The sequence below is a fragment of the Cydia splendana genome, chromosome Z (genome assembly GCF_910591565.1).
Source record: "Cydia splendana chromosome Z, ilCydSple1.2, whole genome shotgun sequence".
In the NCBI taxonomy this organism is placed as follows: Eukaryota; Metazoa; Arthropoda; class Insecta; order Lepidoptera; family Tortricidae; genus Cydia; species Cydia splendana.
In genome coordinates this window covers 30,938,517-30,957,105 of record NC_085987.1, presented here as the reverse complement: position 1 = coordinate 30,957,105, position 18,589 = coordinate 30,938,517, and the positions used below count along the sequence as shown (strand labels likewise).

The 18,589-nt window shown below is 36.2% G+C and overlaps 2 protein-coding genes across 2 annotated transcripts; one reads left to right on the top strand and one right to left on the bottom strand.

Moving 5' to 3' along the window:
* Window positions 1–1,719: 1,719 nt before the first annotated feature.
* Window positions 1,720–13,104, bottom strand: LOC134804244 (TBC1 domain family member 13). Its single transcript, XM_063777213.1, has 9 exons — window positions 12,998–13,104; window positions 12,606–12,679; window positions 12,342–12,467; window positions 11,642–11,820; window positions 10,353–10,451; window positions 10,058–10,268; window positions 7,385–7,586; window positions 6,909–7,031; window positions 1,720–6,643 (listed from the first exon to the last, which is right to left on the bottom strand). The coding sequence occupies exons 1-9, from the start codon at window positions 13,015–13,017 to the stop codon at window positions 6,523–6,525; spliced, it is 1,155 nt and encodes a 384-aa protein (XP_063633283.1). The 5' UTR covers window positions 13,018–13,104; the 3' UTR covers window positions 1,720–6,522.
* A 4,134-nt stretch (window positions 13,105–17,238) lies between these two features.
* LOC134804606 (venom allergen 5-like) lies at window positions 17,239–18,309 on the top strand. Its single transcript, XM_063777712.1, has one exon. The coding sequence runs from the start codon at window positions 17,291–17,293 to the stop codon at window positions 18,302–18,304; it is 1,014 nt and encodes a 337-aa protein (XP_063633782.1). The 5' UTR covers window positions 17,239–17,290; the 3' UTR covers window positions 18,305–18,309.
* Window positions 18,310–18,589: the final 280 nt, after the last annotated feature.

Below are 18,589 nucleotides of genomic sequence, written 5' to 3'. Positions count from 1 at the left end.
ACTTTGCTGACTGGTTACTTGTAATGAAATGAAATAATCACACTGAAAATAATATATTATATTTCTTTCGTATACCTTAATTACAATTGGTTGTTAACGTAAGATAATTGTGACGTTCCACGGGAAAAGGTACCTTATGAGGGTTTCTAGTTTCGGAGATATGAAATGTTTTGTAAAGAGGTGAAAAAATGCTCAATTTTTTTTTATTGTGTGATCTGTAACCTTAATGAGTAACGTTTGTTTACCTGTTTTTATTTTTGTTATAAGTTACTTATAAGCCTAGTAATGTCGTCTCAGAGTTTAGTAGAAAAGGTACCTTATGGAAAAAAGATTGAAAATTCCCAAAAAAACTAGTCAATACGGGAAAAGAAGTTTGGTAGAGAACTGTATTAGCATTCTGCAAAACTAATTTGATAATTTCAGTTCTGGTTGGGGCGCCTCGCAAATATTATAACCGTACATAGACCGACATCACAAATCCAAGTAGCCTGCTATTATACCAAAGTTACTCTCGTCAAGTCTTTCTTAACTAGAATAATCTTCATTTGGTTTGGTCGCATGCAGTAAATCAGCCATTGGTTTGCTGAAAAATGCCAATACCCGACGCATTACCTTATGGAATATCTGAGGTCATTGAACCTCAATGCCGCTTATCTTCAATAGCAACCGAAATATATTATTGATAAGAAATAGACGATTTATACCATTACCAAAATATTATTAGTTTATCCTAACTGTTCCATCATCATCATGCCTCATCATGTAACTTAATCACAAGGTACCTTTTCATTACATACAAATTATTGGTCTTTTTTGAGATTATTATGACGAAGAACTAATTAAATTTGGGGCAGTTTAATGTAAATTAATATTTTCTATTCATAAAAGATAAACTGTAATATGATTGATATTTTGTAGTGATGTATTATTAGATTTATTTCCATAAGGTACCTTTTCGTAAATGTATGGAGCAAATACTGTTATTGTTATGTAAGTTTAAAGTGGCATAAGGGGTTAAATATACTATTTAGTTGGGGTTTTAGGATTTATTTCATTTGAATGACAGAATTTCTTTCATATGGGCTTAGAAAAATTGATTGTGTGTCACATTAAAAGTAAAAATATTCAATTTTGTGATTTTATATGAAAAAGTCAGAAAATACATTTTCACCTCTAAATCGGTATTGTTTTTTGCTTAAACTGTCTGTCAGTGTCGTTTTCTAATAGATAAAATTTAAATCTTGAGAGCTCATTGCAATCAATCGTGAAAATGAAATATAACTTTATTTTCAAGAGATTGGTTAGTATACACATAAATCAGTCAATATCAAAAGTTTCTATTTGCATTACAGAACAAGTCGCAATGTTTTTTTAATCTCAGATATATAAGGTATTATTATTTGTAGTCAACTATGTAACATACTTCAGGAACATAGTTTTTTAGGCGGCTAAACTTAAAACTTCTCTATCGTAAAGTTGCTCATTTCACAACATTATTTTCAAAAAATCATATCTCTGTAACTACGCAACCTAGAAGGTTGATCTTTTGTGTTATCGATAGCTTATTTATTGTAGATTACTGGGGTGTGCATAACTCCATACCCGCCATAAGGTACCTTTGACCGTGGGACGTCAATTATTGTCTTTTAAGAGTATTCTAAACAATTATAGCGTTAAAATTACTCTTGTTATAAATTTTCAACAGACTTCATTTTAATATATTTTAAAGTAGGTACAGTCAACTGTAAAAATATGGGTGTACTTACAAATCATCTCAAAAATATGTCCCATAACTCTTTTATGCCAGTGAATTAAGTACAATGGGACATATTTTTGAGTAAGTTGTCCACACCCATATTTTTACACTTGACTGTAGGTACCTACTTAAATTAAAATAACTTATAAAGTTTTAAGTATTATGTGTGAAACATATAGTGCATAGGATCTTGCTTAGGTACACTGAATTAGTAGGTATTGTAATCAAAGAGCTAACATAAAATATCAGAAAGAAAAATTATGTTTTAAATCACAAACTTAGAGTTAACCATGGAGCAAGAAAGCTGATGTTTTAGTTGCCTACGCAGGGAAACACAACATATAAATACAAGTCAATATACAGTCATCTACCATATTTCGGTTTTTTAGCATTAGAAAGAAGGTATAAGCGATCTTGACGTGTCTTTTTATTTTTGAAACACTTAAAAAAAGGCACGGCAAATATGTAACAATTATAAATCATATACGATCATTTACATTCTTTGCTTTCATAAGTAATAGTTAGGTAGGTACTGATTTTTTATAAGCGTTTTTTAATTAAGGGACCACAATTTTGTTTACTATTTTCTAATGCTAAAAAAACGAGGATAGCTAGGTAATATTCATAGAGATGATTCTAACAATCTCAAACTCAATTATGTTGCGTTGTTTCGTTACCTTAGTTCCTATGACCACCTTCGGTATCGTCTTGGGTCGTCCCATTCGTTTTTCGTCAAGTTCTTAAATTAGTCCTATTCTGCTTTCGTCACAATCGTCGGTGGCTTTCAATGTAGAATGAGTGACGAAAGCAGAATAGGACTAATTTAAGAACTTGACGAAAAACGAATGAGACGAGTCAAGACGATACCCTACCTTCAGTCTCCATTACTATATATTATTGCAGTCACCGGTCTTTCAAAAGTAAGTATGCGAACATTTGACACAAAAATACTAAAAAGGTTGAATAAAATCTTGCAAAAATTATCTAAAATAATAAATCTGAAGTACAAAAGATACTTTTATGAAGAATATTTCAGTAGGTACCTAAGCACCTGTAGCACATGGAAAGTTGATACAAAAGGTAGGTTAAAGAAAGGTTTGTCTTAATTACTTAACATCACAAATGTAAGTTAATTGTGTTCTATCAAGATGTAAAAAATATACGTTTTATCTACATACTTAACCTTTTGAACGCCACAGACGGCAATTGACGTCAACGCAAAATCGTGACAACGACGCCAAAGACGGCATTTGACGTCGATAGTTTTTTGATGAAAATCTACTGAAAAACACCCCACTTTTAGGTTGACATTATTTATTCACAAAACTAAATTTTACCCCCGTGGCGTCAGTGGCACGGCAAATGGATGCGCCGTTTGGCGTTCAAAAGGTTAATAAATGGTTATCTAAGAAATATAGAATAAGTTGTACATCTAAACACATCGAATAAATCGGGCATATGTAATTAATTGTTGTCTAGTTTTCCTACCAAAATCTATAATTCATTCAACTAACAAAACGCGTTTGTTACGATCAGCACAGATATGGCCGCTAGGTGGCGACAGCGCCACGCGCGGCTTATGGCTTTCCCCAAAATTGGTGTGGAACAGATGTACTTTTAGCTACCTGTAGCAAAGCGACCAAATCGCGGAGTGAGCCACGCCTGGTTTAGTATGGAAGATGTATTGTAGGTAATGGAAGCTTTGCGGCAGTGTAATACAATTAATAATCAATTACTTTGTATGAAAACTTGGGACCGTTAATTGTGCTGTGTCACTCAGTGTAGTAAGGCAGTCACAATCATCTTGTATATCTTTCTATACACCATACAAGACTTTACCTGTGCTATTTCGTTACAATATCTAAGTAAAATGATAACCGTAACTAAAAGGTACATACACAATAAGTTTCTGCAAAAAAAACATCCCCTTATTTATTACCGACTGTACTTTTAGGCTCTGGAGGCCTCCCGCGAAACACGAACGAAGTTTTGCCTCCCTGTCACACTTACGTATGAATTTACAAGTGCTATAGAGAGGCAAAACTTTGGGCTTCGCGGTAGGCCCTCTGCTCATCAAAACGAATCGCATGAGCCCATACCCGAGGGTTCTACTCTCCATCTTATACTTGTAGGTTTTTATTACATTGTTAGTTATAAATGAAGTTAATATAAGTGTGTTAATAAAAATGGGTTTAGGAAATTATTGGTTTTATACATTTAACTAACATTTATTAGTCATTATTACCTACTTGTTTTGGAAATGTACGTGAGTAGAATGATTTTATATTTATATACCAATTAAAAATAAGAATAATATAATTAAATTCACTTCTAGTAAATGCGCAAAATAAATAAAAGTAATCACTTTTTACAATCCACCTTCTTCCTACGGGTTTGATAATTATTATTTAGAAACAATATAACTTATTGGTTTATTACAGTTTATTATTATCATGGAGATGAAGTGATGCGTCTATTTACGTACGCTTGGTTATGGCGTCCCACTTGGCAGGGCTTTGCTTAATTAAATATTAGACTGTGTTGCCAGTACGCCGACTTTATTTAGACATATTTTTACTATTACGGCCACTTTATCCCTTGGTCTCATTAAAGCCTTTTTTATGGTAAACCTTGTAGACTCTGAGATAGCTAAAGATAAAGCTAAAGTGTTACCTAAGGCCCCTGCCTTAGGTAAACTTAGGCAAACCGCGGCACGAGAGCCGCATGCCGCTCTTTGAAAGTACAATTGCGGCTCTTTATGTCACCCATAAAATTAACGCTTGAGATTTATACGAGATCTGTCCGCATTATTTGCCCTGACTACTTTCAATTTTTTTTATTGTCTTTCTGATATGAAGGTGATATGTTGCTATAGTAGACATTTTCTAAGATAACAAATTTGACAGTTATGAATTGATCCTTTTACATATGAAGCTAAGCTAGGGGCATTGACATAGATATCTAGGGACGGGCTTTATGGGCAATAATAATGAGGCATGACAGGGGGCAGTACAGCGGTGTGACACCGGTACAACGCGATTGGTTGATGAGTTCGCATCTCGCGCGCGATTGGTTGATGAGTTCGCATTACGCGTGCCTTAGGTCGCAACTAGTTGCGTTAGACTGCACGATTGGCTGGAATTCGTGAGTAACTCCGCTGAACTAGTACCATTTTTAGTGCCCGTAAAGCCCGTCCTTAGATATTATACGTCATATGGCTAGGGGGATTCATGACAATCATGTGACGTCAGCAGGACCAACCCCACACACTCAGTAAATGTTAATGGATCGTTCACTATCGTATCTAAGTGAATTTTTTACTTTTGGTTTAGTAAAGGTTTAGTTATTTACAGCTGCGGTTACAACGCTTAATTAATAAAGTTAAAGTGTTACCTAACCTAAGGCAATATCAGCTCTTTGATTATGAAGAAAGTAAAGTGTCACACTTGAGTGAGATGCGAAGTTTCAAAAGTATAACTAGACTGATGAGATGACATTTAATTTGACTTTTCATTCGCTGAATTTGACACATAAAACAGATAATTATATCGGTACAGACGTAGTAAATAATCCTTTACCGTCGTATTTCCACGGAAACGCACGAATGTGTTATGCTATTTCAGTCAGTCTCATTACAATAAGTACGTTGACTGAAGTAGCATGACAAACACGTAGGTACATTTCCGAGAAAATACGATGGCAAAGGATTTTTCACTACATCTGTATTTGACGGAAGTGTTCTAAATTGTAGGGCGACCAGACATGCACGTCACAAAAAAAAACACTATTAAAAAACCTAGTACTGGTCCGAAACAGTAGCTTATCTTTTACTGAATGTGTGGGTTGATCCTGATGATCCTTGATGAAATTGTAGATGAGGGCGCCACTTCCTACGTAACTGTCACATTTTTGACGGAAAATCATAGAAGGTAGGATCCTATAAGTGCTAGACGCGTGCCTCCGTGAGGGCAAAACATACGCAATGCGACACTATGATTGGTTGAATTTATTTGTTACCCACCACAATACATACTTACTAAGTTTACGGTGGCGAATAAAAAAAAAATGTGACAAGGACAAACAATAATAGCGCTTTCGCTGCTACTCCTACTGAAAGATACATAAGACTATCCCGTTCGGTCATTTACCCCCACCCCTCATGCCTGATCCAGTTATATACTAGATTCATGCGTAAAATGCTTAAACATGGCAGCAATTTATAGTTGGTCAAACCAATTTGTCAGTCAGTAAGAACCAGGAAAACTATACTCATCCTTTTCTTTTGGGTGCTAGTACTAGTGTAAGACAAATATAGTATGATTCTCTCTGTCTATGATTGAAATGAGACAGTCCTTTGACAAACTATAGTATGGAATTTTTTTAGTTCCATTTTATTTAATTTCTACTATTTTATGTCTCACTATATGTGTGTTTATTTAGTGTTTTAATGACTATGGCTCAAAACAATGCAATGGTAACTTCTTTCATTTACGAAACATATTCCTTCTTGTAAAGGTTCTTGGTTCGGAGTACACGTATTTCTCATATTAAATATTTCGATTAACAACTAAAATTGTCCCGGCCGTTAATATCACTTGGTAGGCCCCTTTCGTGCTTCTAATCGATAGTTATGTAAATATAGCTATAATATCTTCTTAAGTTTAAATAAACGCAAAATTTTAAAATAAATTCTCCAAACTTACGTATTAAATTGTCAATGTAAAATGTTGTAAAATAGGTATCAAATACAGATTAACAGTTGCGTATTATCTGTGCGATATCTCAACAGCCCTGTTCAGTATAAGAGAGACGTCCATGGGCGGGAAGTTCTGGAGTAGTTTGACGTTTGACGCGAAATCACCCTTGAGCAAACTGTCTTCCACGAGTCTGGAATCAATTTTATTTAAATAAATAATTTCCCGTAATTTATTTAGGCCAAGTTAATAAATGAATGCACATATTTGAATTTATTTTCTACGTACAGACAGATCTACTAAATTATATTTAATTTTCCTGCAATTCACTCAACTAACGAAGTTTAAGTAAGCAAATGAAAGCAGTTTTAACCGGAATATAAACCAATTATAGGATTATCCCACCACAAATGGGTGAGGAAAAATGATAAGTTAATAGAATAAAAATCTATACTCACAAAATCATGGCACAGCAAATGTATATAAGAAAATCAAATCTCATCGGGTCTGCGAATAAGGAATCCCACAGTCTTTCTACGTCTGGCAGAGAAAACTCTTGAGACAGCAGTAAGGTTATCCACCTGAAAATAAATAATAGGGAATATTATCAATACTCTGCGTAGAGGGCGCTATCATTTCGTTATCTGCTTCTCTATCACTCTTGCATATTCGAGCGATAGAGACAGATAGCGAAGTTGCGATTTTCGCGTGCCGCGGTAGACTCTCTGTAAACAAACCGCTACGATGCATCAAAGTCATAGTGAAAACTTGACAAAAACTGTTTAAGGCATAGAGTATAAGTTAATCTGTGGTTTACAATATGTGCTAGTGCTGCAGTATCCCCTATTCTGAGTAGAATGTTTATCGACTCTAGATATTTTTTTTCTTCAATGCCATGATGATAAAGAATGTGTCAATCACTCAAGTAGCTTACCGGAAGCTATAGTATTGGGGTTTAAGCTCCTGCACTTCCATTCGATGCCAAACTTGCGGCCCATTCTTTTTCACACAGTCACAGAGCCGGTTCATCATGTAGTTAATGCCACTTTCAGTCTCATCGAGGGTGCGAATGAAAAAGTCACGAATTTCGGACATTAAGTTGGTAAAGCAAAAGAAACAGTCTGCTTCAGCATGTTCTGAAAAGTAATAAAAAAACGTTGAAAAATGCAATCTGAAAAGGACTCCTCAGGACAATTATTGTCGAGCCCCACTCCATGGATGCCATTGCGATGAATGAACGCGAATATCATCAATTGTCAAAAAAACCGTAGTTAGGGTACAGTCAGCAGCAGAAGTTGCTAAGCGGGCGAGGTGTACAAAATGATCTTGACACGACTTTATTGTTAACCCATTCAGGGCCAGCGACTCAGCGTATGGGTCATGCTCAAACAGTTCCGCAGGGCCAGTGACTCACATGTGAGTCTTGAATAAATTGTGATTTAAACTTTAACGAAACGTAATTTGAATAAATTGTGATTTAAACTTTAACGAAACGTAATTTGATGCAATAACGTAAGTATCATATAAGCTAACAACCATTTCTATAAGGTATATTAGGTAAAAAAATTATAAAGACGTATTTTTTAATGATAACAGGGTCTAGAATAATCAAGTTTGGTTTACTATCAGTGCAATACAGTAAATATATTGAAATTCGAGATACATATGCAATGCAAGCAAACAGAAAAATCCATATTTAAAAAATACAAAAAATATACACATTTCAGAAGTTATTGACATGGCTCAAGGTATGGGTCACCGTGGCCTGGCGCTACCTGTAAAAACTACTAATGTTTCCGTAGCAGGCTAAAATAAACTTTATTGGCTGGTTTTAAAGCTTATTTCATGTTGAAGCTGTTTGATATTGTACCATTTTACAACCGATTACAGTTTGGATGATGGTAAGCCACATTTTGTAGGAACCAAACCGTAGTATAATAATATTTTGTTTTGTATGATTTTCTCCCACTGTACTTTTATGTCATAATATTTGGTGATCGTTGTATTGTATCTTAGGCAATTACCTACTAACAATGATGTTAAGGTTCATTTTTTTTCGTTTTAATATAAAACAAGGCGGTTGAAACAGTCATCACTAACTAATATGTATTGTATTACAAATAGTTTGTGACAAATATTTACAAGTTCTTTAAAACTTCGTGGTTTCTACGGCAGATTAGAAAGTAAGTACTATAATACATTTTAAGTTCTCTGTTGTTACTAATATAATGGCGTTTACCAAAACAAAGATAAATGACCGACCAGGTGTAAGCTTATCGGACACACTTGGACAATAAACAAGGAATGCATCCGAGCGGCGGCGACGGTATTATCATGTGTTATTTGTCACAAGAGTTCAAGAAGTGATTCATCCCATCCCCCCTATTAGAGATGTATTTTGGAGTAACATGGGAATTTAGTCACGATTTATTCGTGGACGACTTTATACTCCTCCTGTGCTGTTTAGTGATTTCGTATTTTGTGACCGTGGCTATGGATTACCGGAATTTGAACCCGCCTAACTAAACTGCAATAATTAGTTTTTTTTATAGGCACAGAAAAACGGTGGTTAGTACAAATGGTGCGTAATGCTGTTCAACTGGCCGGCTTCATAAGCGGCGATTTATTAACCGTGGGCGCCAGGCTCGAGACCCATAAGCTGAGTCATACGTTTTAGCTAAAAACGGTTTGTATGGTGGCCCGGCGTATTGTGTACGCTCAGCGGTTCGTGGCCATGAATGGGTTAAGAGAACAAGAGCGTGTCAAGGTAATTTTGAATACCTCGGCGCTTAGCAACTTCTGCTGCTAATGGTACTTGTGGTATTCAGGGTCAGGATGTGGTGTGGATAATACAATAATACGGCGATGTATCCCACCTATTACACTATATTACTATTCCACTTACGCTGTAAGTACCTAGGTGCAATGGTGAGGCATATTTTCTTTAAAACATCACCTACCAACCCTAGGTGATGTTTTATTTATATAGTTCGTTTTTTTTAGCATTAGAAATTAGGTAAACAATCTTTATGTGTCTTTTAATTCAAAAACACATTTTAAAAATAAGTTACGGCGAATATGTAAGAATTATGAATCTAATACGATCATTTATATTCTTCTGCTTTCATAAGTAATAGTTTTTGATTTTTAAAAAGCGTTATTCAATTAAAAGACATGTCAAAATCGCTTACCTTCTTTCAAGTTCTTTCTAATGCTAAAAAAAACGAACTATAGATAATGTACTGAATTTAACAAAGGGCAAAAAAGGAAAGCAAAGGATGTATAATTTAGTATAACGAGTAGAAATTTCTTATAAAAAGATATAAAATCTCTCACTCAAACAAAAAGTAGGTAATGTAACAATTCACTTCCTTGTAACAAGTTACAAGCTTTCGTGGAACAGTACGGCTACCACCAGTTATGACATTGACAGATTAACTCGCGTTTACGTAAATTACTTTCTATACATCTCGCTTGCACTAATATGCGAGTACGAGCGAGATGCATAGAAAGTAAGTTACTTAAACGTGAGTGAATATGTCAATGTTAAAACTGGTGGTAGTGCTTCAGGTCTCAGACCCGTATGGACATCATATAGATTACTCACGTCGGTATTCAGAATTGGGGTCAGTCGCGAACGTGTGGTAAATGGGCCCTATGATCTCGTTCATGCCCTGCACATAGCCCTGGCCGGGGTTAAGCTTGGCGTAGAGGAACAGCATGCGCTCCACGACCTCCCAGTGCGCCTCGCAGCCCTCGTTCAGCGGCTCGTAGTCTCCGGAAGGCTGGCTGTCTGATCGCCGGATCTCGTTACTCAGCTGTTAAGTAGCACAAGTAAGTATTACAATTTAAGAATTTTTTTCACAAGACAGAAAAAGTGAGACAAATGAATAGGTTTGCACCTTAGCCACTCCCAGGCCTCTTCTTTCAAGAGTAGAGTACCTCAGCATGGATTGTTCTACTCTTTTGTGCAGTCTTTTCACTCCATTGCTGTTTACAATCTGCAATTTTAAAATACCATGATAAGATTCAAGAGGATATGGGACCGTCAACTGTTTGAAAAACTGGTAGATAGCCTTATATTAGGGTGTTTCATTTTTCCGAATTTTCGATTTTCATCTGACTTTGCTCGAATTCTTGTTCTAACTGATAAAAAAATATTATACGTTAAAAAAAATTAAAATCGGTCAACATTTAGAGGTTGCACAACATCAACAAAGATTTTTCAAATAACCAGCGACTCTACATCGGAGGGTAGAAAATGGTTTAAGCGGCTACCATCAAAGCGGAGAGTAGTGTGATACTGAACCTTCTACATATAAATAAATTTTAAAATTAGTAGTAAACTTGGATTTTGGTTACTCGATAAATGTTCTAATTAAGATTTTTCAGTTTTTCCACCTGTTTCCAAAGGAAAAGTGCTTTTATCATGTTTTAGACGCAAAATTCAGTTTTCTCATTCGATTTTAGTATCAGTTCATTATATTTTGTCATTTTAGAACATAGTTCATTTTCACGCAATGTATGGGGTTCTCACTCTACCTTTTCAACTTGTGCAACCTCTAAACGTTATTCGATTCTTTTGAAAATTGAAATAGATAGTTTTTAGTGTGGGGCGACTCCATTGGTGAGCAAAGTCAGGAAAAATATTACAACTTTTTTTTCTCCATACAAAAGTGAATCACCCTACCTTATATCTGTTCATATATTGGTGTATTCCCATTTATCCCCACCCCACGTGACCGCCGCCATACATGAGGCGGGGACAAATGGAATTAATTTATATGTAAACACCAATTCCCATCAGTGTATGTTCTGCTTTGAGATTCAAAGTACATATTCACAAAATTGTCATACCAAATATTAGTATGGAAGGGATAATGCACCTGGTTCTTATTTTAAAACAATATCAGAAAGAAAACAAACCAAAGAGGCATAACATTGATAAAAATAAAACATTGTGTAAATGTTTAAAATTGTAAAATGTAGTTGGGTTATTCCGAAAGAAAAGAAAACACAAAAAGTGGCAGATAATTCCGAAAAGGGACTCTTCTTATGACAACAGAATATGAGTGATTTTTAAATGATTATTGGGATTACCCGATTTCCGAAATTACCCAAATATACCTTATGCAGAACTCATGTAAAGATTATTTTAGGCTTAAAAATATAATGTGTTATGAATACATGCCTCTGGACACGGAAATTCAGTAGCCGACTGAAAGAATGATATATCTGGACACAAGCGCCGAACATCCTTATCAATTTGTAGTAAGACTTCATTGTCTTTGAAGTAGGTGCTCCAGGAGCTGTCCGGACTGATGTTTAAGGGATGATCACTGGGCCCTCCTGGTGATACTATGATCTCATCTGAAAATATTTTATTTTAATGATCAATGAATGTTTCTATGTACAGTGTAAACTCTATATAGTGACACTCAAGGGACCGGACACTTTTTGACATTATAGAGAATTTTCATTAAATAGAGGGAAATGAATATGAAAGTAAACCAACTAGAGCCAAAAATTTAGATGTTATAGGGAGTGAAACATTATATCGAGTGATGTTATATGGAGTTTACACTGTATTTTAAACTCCATTAGGATGACTGCTATAGTTATTGGGCACGAAATAGTAATTGGCCACTCTATTAACAATAAGGGCCACTTGTACCACCCCTAACCCGGGGTTATCCAGTTAAACCAGGAGTTACCATGGTTACCAGTAACCCTGTAAATAAACGTAAATGGGTTAACCCCGGGTTAGTGGGATGGTGCAAGTGGCCCTAAGACTTCTATTGGCTTGTCTTTTTCTGATTTGTTAGGAGTGGCCAATAATAAATATACCAGCCACCATACACATAAGCATAAAAGTATAAAAACAAACTTACTTATGTATTGCTTATATAGCTGTCGTTTATTAACCAGAGTTGTCTCTCTGATATTTTTTTCTTGCGGTACATAGTGCAATAATATCTTCCACACAAGGGACCGTAAGCCTTTATCATCTGGTATACCTAGCAAACAAACATAAAACATAGGTTCTTCATTATTTTCAATAAAAACGAATTGCCTTAACCTCTTAAGATAAAAATTAGAAAATTTGTGTGTACCTCTAGCATTAGATACATTAGATATATTAAGATATTTTTTACCATTGAAAGCTAACTTTCTTAGAGAGCTGATGTCAATCACATCGTTATCCAACATCTCTTCAAAAAGTTTAATCCTGTAAACATTAAGTAAGTAAGTAGCAGTCCATAAGTAATGATAATGATATAAAAAAAAAAACCAGGTAGATGGATAGTTAATACCTACAGTTTCCTTGTACATTAATGTTCACAATTTATTTCTATGATTCTTGAGCCCCGCAAAGCGTCAATTTTTCTAAATGAGTATTATTTTCACAAAAAAGTAAAGTGTAAGTAAGTAGTACGCCCTTCGAAATCATGATAACAAGTGAACGATCAAATAAAGTAATAATTAAGAATATTATTACGTAGATGGTAGGTATGGAAATGAATAGAATAAAAAAAGTAATTATTACCTTGCTTTATGTAAACTCATTATAGCTAATAAGGCGCTATTATTTAGTAAAAACAAACTAAAATTCCGCTTTACTTTACAACACACACACAGTTACAGACAGACTTTCGAATTGTCAAGTCAAGTCAATGTTGCTAGATGTAGCAGATGTATTTTTATTTTATAGGTCAGTCCAGACGGCATGATCAAATCAACCGATTTACAATCTCCAATTTAAACACCAATTTTAGATTTATGGTGACATTTGAACTAAAATAAAAAAATGCCCCCAAATGCGAATACTAGCGTTACAAATTGGTACTTATTATTGCGTCCGCACATCCTTTTTATCGATAATTATCTGTCATAATCGGCGAGCCAAATTGGCGTTTGCGTCCACCCCACCTGATTTGATCATATACAATTTAATCAGATTAGCGAAATATTGTTTTCGCCTGGACGAGCCTTATAGCTATACTAGCGACCCGCCCCGGCTTCGCACGGGTAGTACAACCAATTTACACAAAACCTTTAGAGTCTGTTCGGAAAGAGAAAAGCCGTGGAATGTATTGGGCTCCATACATTCCACGACTCTTACCTACAAATTATACACCTAAACATTCCTCAAGAATTACTCTATCGATAGGTGAAAACCACATGAAAATCCGTTCAGAAGTTTTTGAGTTTATCGCGAACATACAGACAGACAGACGCGGCAGGGGACTTTGTTTTATAAAGGCCCCAGTACACAATGGGCCATCGCCGGCCACTCCAAGGGACGCATTTATGCGTTAGAGGGAGCAAGTGATATTGCTATCTCTGTCTACCGCATGGCTGCGTCCCTTGGAGTGGCCGGCGATGGCCCATTGTGTACTGGGGCCTTATATGTATTGATTGTTATTGATATAGTAAAAGTAAACGGGTGGCCACACGAAGGCCAAGGGCCACAAACCTCACCGATAATTTGCATCATGAATAATAATAATAAATAGAATTTGTACAAAACCCGGCCAAGTGCGTGACGGGGGGCCACGTATAATGGTGGGTTGCGTACCTTCATACGATACATATGGTTAATATGGGCTACCGATCATGTTTACCTAAAGAAAATAGGTAAAATTAATTAAATTTACCGGCCAAACTATAACTTACCGTCGTGATGTCATCATCTTGGGTAAAATGTTCTTTAACATGATTCCAAATCACACAACACTGGACGTACCTTGAAGTGAAGAAAGTTTAAATTTAGTTAATCAGACTCGAAATAAACCTAGGTACTTATAGAATTTTCTTATCTTCTACGTACCTAGTCAGTATAACCAGTCAGTATAGAGCCGGACTCAATGAGGCTGCGTTGTTTTATTAGTTTTATTACTGGACACAGGAACGGAATCTTGCTTGTAGCCTATAGGTAATAATTTAAAACAATATCTGGGAGACCGAGCTTTGCTCGGAAAACACATAAAAACTCAAAAACGCGCGTTTTGCCAGAGATAAGACCCAGCTAGATTGATTTTTCGACCCCGAAAATCCCAATAAGTATAGCAAATTTCATCGAAATCGTTAGAGCCGTTTCCGAGATCCCCGAAAAAGGTATATAATATATAAACAAGAATTGCTCGTTTAAAGGTATTAGATTTAAAGTTAAATACTCGCAGGTAGGTAATAAGGTAAATCTGGTTACGAAAATCTGATAAGTAGGGGAGAGTGGGTCACATTCGAACACGGGTAATAGTGGATCTTTCACTTGAACAGGGCGCTCACAAAACTAATATAAATCTCCACGCAAAGAGCGAAATTCCTGTTTTTCAAATTATAGAAAGTATGCAAAACTCATCGCACACTCTGAAAAATTATGATCAACGTATATGAACAAAATATTGCACATATATCATAAAACTTAACATGATATATTGTTGTAATGGATAAAGGCTTATTTAAACAATGCAGCAGCAGCTCTTATGGTTTCGTTTAATCGGACGGTGATCCACTTTTAGTTAATTTTCATCTTATTTTATTTCTAAGCTTCCTTATAGCTTTTTTAAAATCATGTGTAGGGACTGCGTCCTACATTCGCCCAAGCTTAGATGATATTAAACAAATAATTAAATAAATAAAATTTTAGCTTTTCCCGTTATACGCAATGTGCATAGCACACGTAACGGTAACTTTATTTTATGAATTTTATGATGGCTAGCCGTTAGGGATAAGCTTGTAAAAGTATTGTATTTCCTTAAAATGTATTTCCTTTGCTTTGCCGGCACTGACTCTTTGTTTATCCATCTTTGTTTTATTTCTTTGTCGGTGTCCGAATAGCTATTGTTAACTTACGTAATAAACTAATTTGTACCCAGCGTGAGAAATGCTAGGATCAGGCATGTGCAAAACCGTTATCGGTCCTGTACCGCTATTCCGATGAGCCTGTTGCTTACCTGCAAAGTTATGGTCATCAGGATCGCGGGGAGTCAGAATGAGTTCTGAGTTAGACGTCAACTCGACAAGTTATCTTGTACCTTTATCACGGGTCGAGCTTGATCTTATATCGCTCCCTATACTTGTTAAATATTGTAATTTTAGTTAGTTTAGTTTTCTTAGTAGTGTTAATATAGAACAATTATTTTTTCCGGCGTCTAAACTTTTATTTGCAATACTCCCAACACCTTGGTACGAATACCAAACCCCACTGCCAAACATGTTTATGAGTTCTAGGCTAAGATAAGAAAACGATACAGTTTCAAGTTAAAATGGCGCAACTACAGTTCTTACAAAAAAAGTGATCCACTGTGACCCACTCTCCCTTACAATGTATGATTAGATTATGATTTTATGATATTTTCTCTGTACCTTTGTTTATTAGACACTGAACTCCTCCTAGATACCTAGTGGGACTGACTAGGTACGATGAAAAGTTGTCAAGTATCTAATGCGGCTGCTTAGCTTGTCCTGATGATGGAGAAGATCCATAAGATATGATCTGTGGTAGCTAGGTCCTCGCTCTAACTCCGATGAATCGAAACAAACCGCTACTTGGCCGTGCCCTTACGACAGGTGCCACTCCACAGAGCACTTGGATTAATCACTTTTTCTTTTAATTTAATCACTTTTTAGAACGTTAACCAAATCCCCAATGCTGATTGGTAGGATAAAGAATGCCGCAGTACCTTTTGCTACACTATTGGCTACATCGCATCCTGGATGACGATACGAATATTGCGCAAAAGTAAGGCAGACACAAATCATGTTCGATATAATGCCAAGACCAAGAAAGATTACCGTTGTAAACTTATCACTAGATATCAAAAGGCCTCCTTCCAATAAAAGACCTAGACAGACCAGGCCGTATGTACCGTAGGTCGCAGTGAATATAAAATTTACTGAGGACTTGTCCCAGGGACACTCGGAATGGAGAAAAAATGCTACTAGCATTATTATCAATGCCAGTGCACGAAGACACAAACGCAAGAGATAATATGACATTGCATGTTAATTCACGAATTATGCAGAAGTTATATAATATCGAAAGGGTATATTTTATTGAAATGTTCGTAATAATAAATAAATATAGGTACTTACTTATCCGTCACTTTGATGAGTTTATGACTTAGAGTTAGAGGATTAAACCATTAAACAAATAAGAATATTTTAACCTTTTTGGTTATAACCTCTAATCCACTCTAAGGTTTATGACTTTCGTAAAAGGTTGATAATAATCTAGGGTTTCTGATTTTTCAATAAATCATTTTATTTATAAGGTAGATACAAACATTAAATAGAAAAATAAACTAACTTATTTATAAAATAAAACTAAATTAAAACTAAGAACTAATACTAAATAAAATAAAATTAAATTAAAATACGTCCAAGAAATTGGGCCCCTTTGGCATGTTGCCGAAGACGCTGGCAGCATTTCCCCGCTGTATTGCGAAGCTAATACATTGAGCGAGAAAGCTGCCAGCTCTTCGGTCACCAGTGAAGTCGATAAGTCTTTTAGAAAGTTCTTTGAAAAGTTGTAGGGCATTAGGACCCCACGGGCCAAGGGTCTCAACCCCAAATGGCATAAAAATATACTCGGGCCGAGACCCCTGTATTTCTGGAATTTGAGCTTTTCGGCCGCTTTTCTTTTTAATAAATAATACAATTTGGTACCTAGGCACAAGATAGCACAAGTAGCTCAGTATATGCTTAAATTGTCTTTGGATTTAAATATTTTTTTGACTATTTTTGACATTGTAAAGTTTCAAAGAGAATAATTGTGATTATCTTATGATCTGGCAGATGCTTTGTTTATGTTGTATGTCTATTTTAAAAGTGTGAAATGCGTATTACGTTGTTTATTTTGGAGTATTTTATGTTAGGAAATGCATTTGGAGACATTATGAATACAACTAAACCAATAGATTACTGTGCTCATCCTCAATGTTCGATGAGAAACCAGCACACGATGTGTGTAGCAACGAAGAAAATAAGCGGGCGGCTGTATGCGTCCGGCATTACCACGTGGATGCGCTACCAGCTGTTGCTGCTGCACAACCGGCACCGCGACAACGTGGCCATGGGCCTGGATCCCGGCCAGCCCCCCGCCGCCAACATGCGCAAGATGTACTGGGACTACGAGCTCGAGGAGATGGCTGAACTCTGGGCGAGGCAATGCCAGAAAAGGCACGACGAATGTAGAAATACCTTCCGATTTAATGTTCTTCAAAACATGGATGTCCGACCTGTCGTCGTTAAGATGACACAAGCACAATTGCTAGCAGATGCGGTTGACGCTTGGTTTTCAGGTTCGAGGGTTTTACCTCAAGAAAATATTTGGTCCTTTAAACTAACCAACTGTAGTGCTTCAGGTGGATGCAATTCCCACTGGTATTCGGCCGCGGCGTGGGCGTCTACATGGCGCGTGGGTTGTTCCCAAGCACTTTGTACATTAAGAGCGCGGTCTTGTGCTGTGTTTCGCAAACGTCGACGTATTGACACAAAGTTTCAGCAATCGCCGAATGTGACTCGAACAACTCCAAGGGAGAATTTATTGCGCAGAACAAAATACATGACCGAGGCGTCGCAAAGTAAACATCATTTCAAAGACTTTTCTTCTATGTCAAGTACGGAGGTACCCCCGCTGCATCGGGGCGTTCTAGAATTCGCTAAGAGAGCTCAAGGAGAGCCTAAAATTATGGCTTATACATTTTGTAATTATGGACCGGCTGGGAATATTGAGGGTTATCCAATTTACATGAGCGGGATGCCCTGCAGTCGCTGCCCGCCCGGCACGCGCTGCGGCGACCGTACGCACCGTGCCCTGTGCACCGTTCATAACGACCCCGATATCTGACAATTTTTTAAGCTCAGCATTTTCGCGTTTAAATCAACCTAGAGCAATAGCAAAATAAAGTCCAAAGTTGCCCTTAGTAAAAAACATATGGGAGAACTGAAAGATAAAAAAAACATTATTCATATGTTACGTATACAATACGTTTGTTACAGTCATTATTGTACATAATTTTCAGAAGATTTATTTATAACTTGAAATATAATAATGTATTGTCATTGCATTGCAGTCTATCACAAGGTTCTTACTTCTTGTTTTTATTTTCATTTTCCCATTATAACGGCGCAT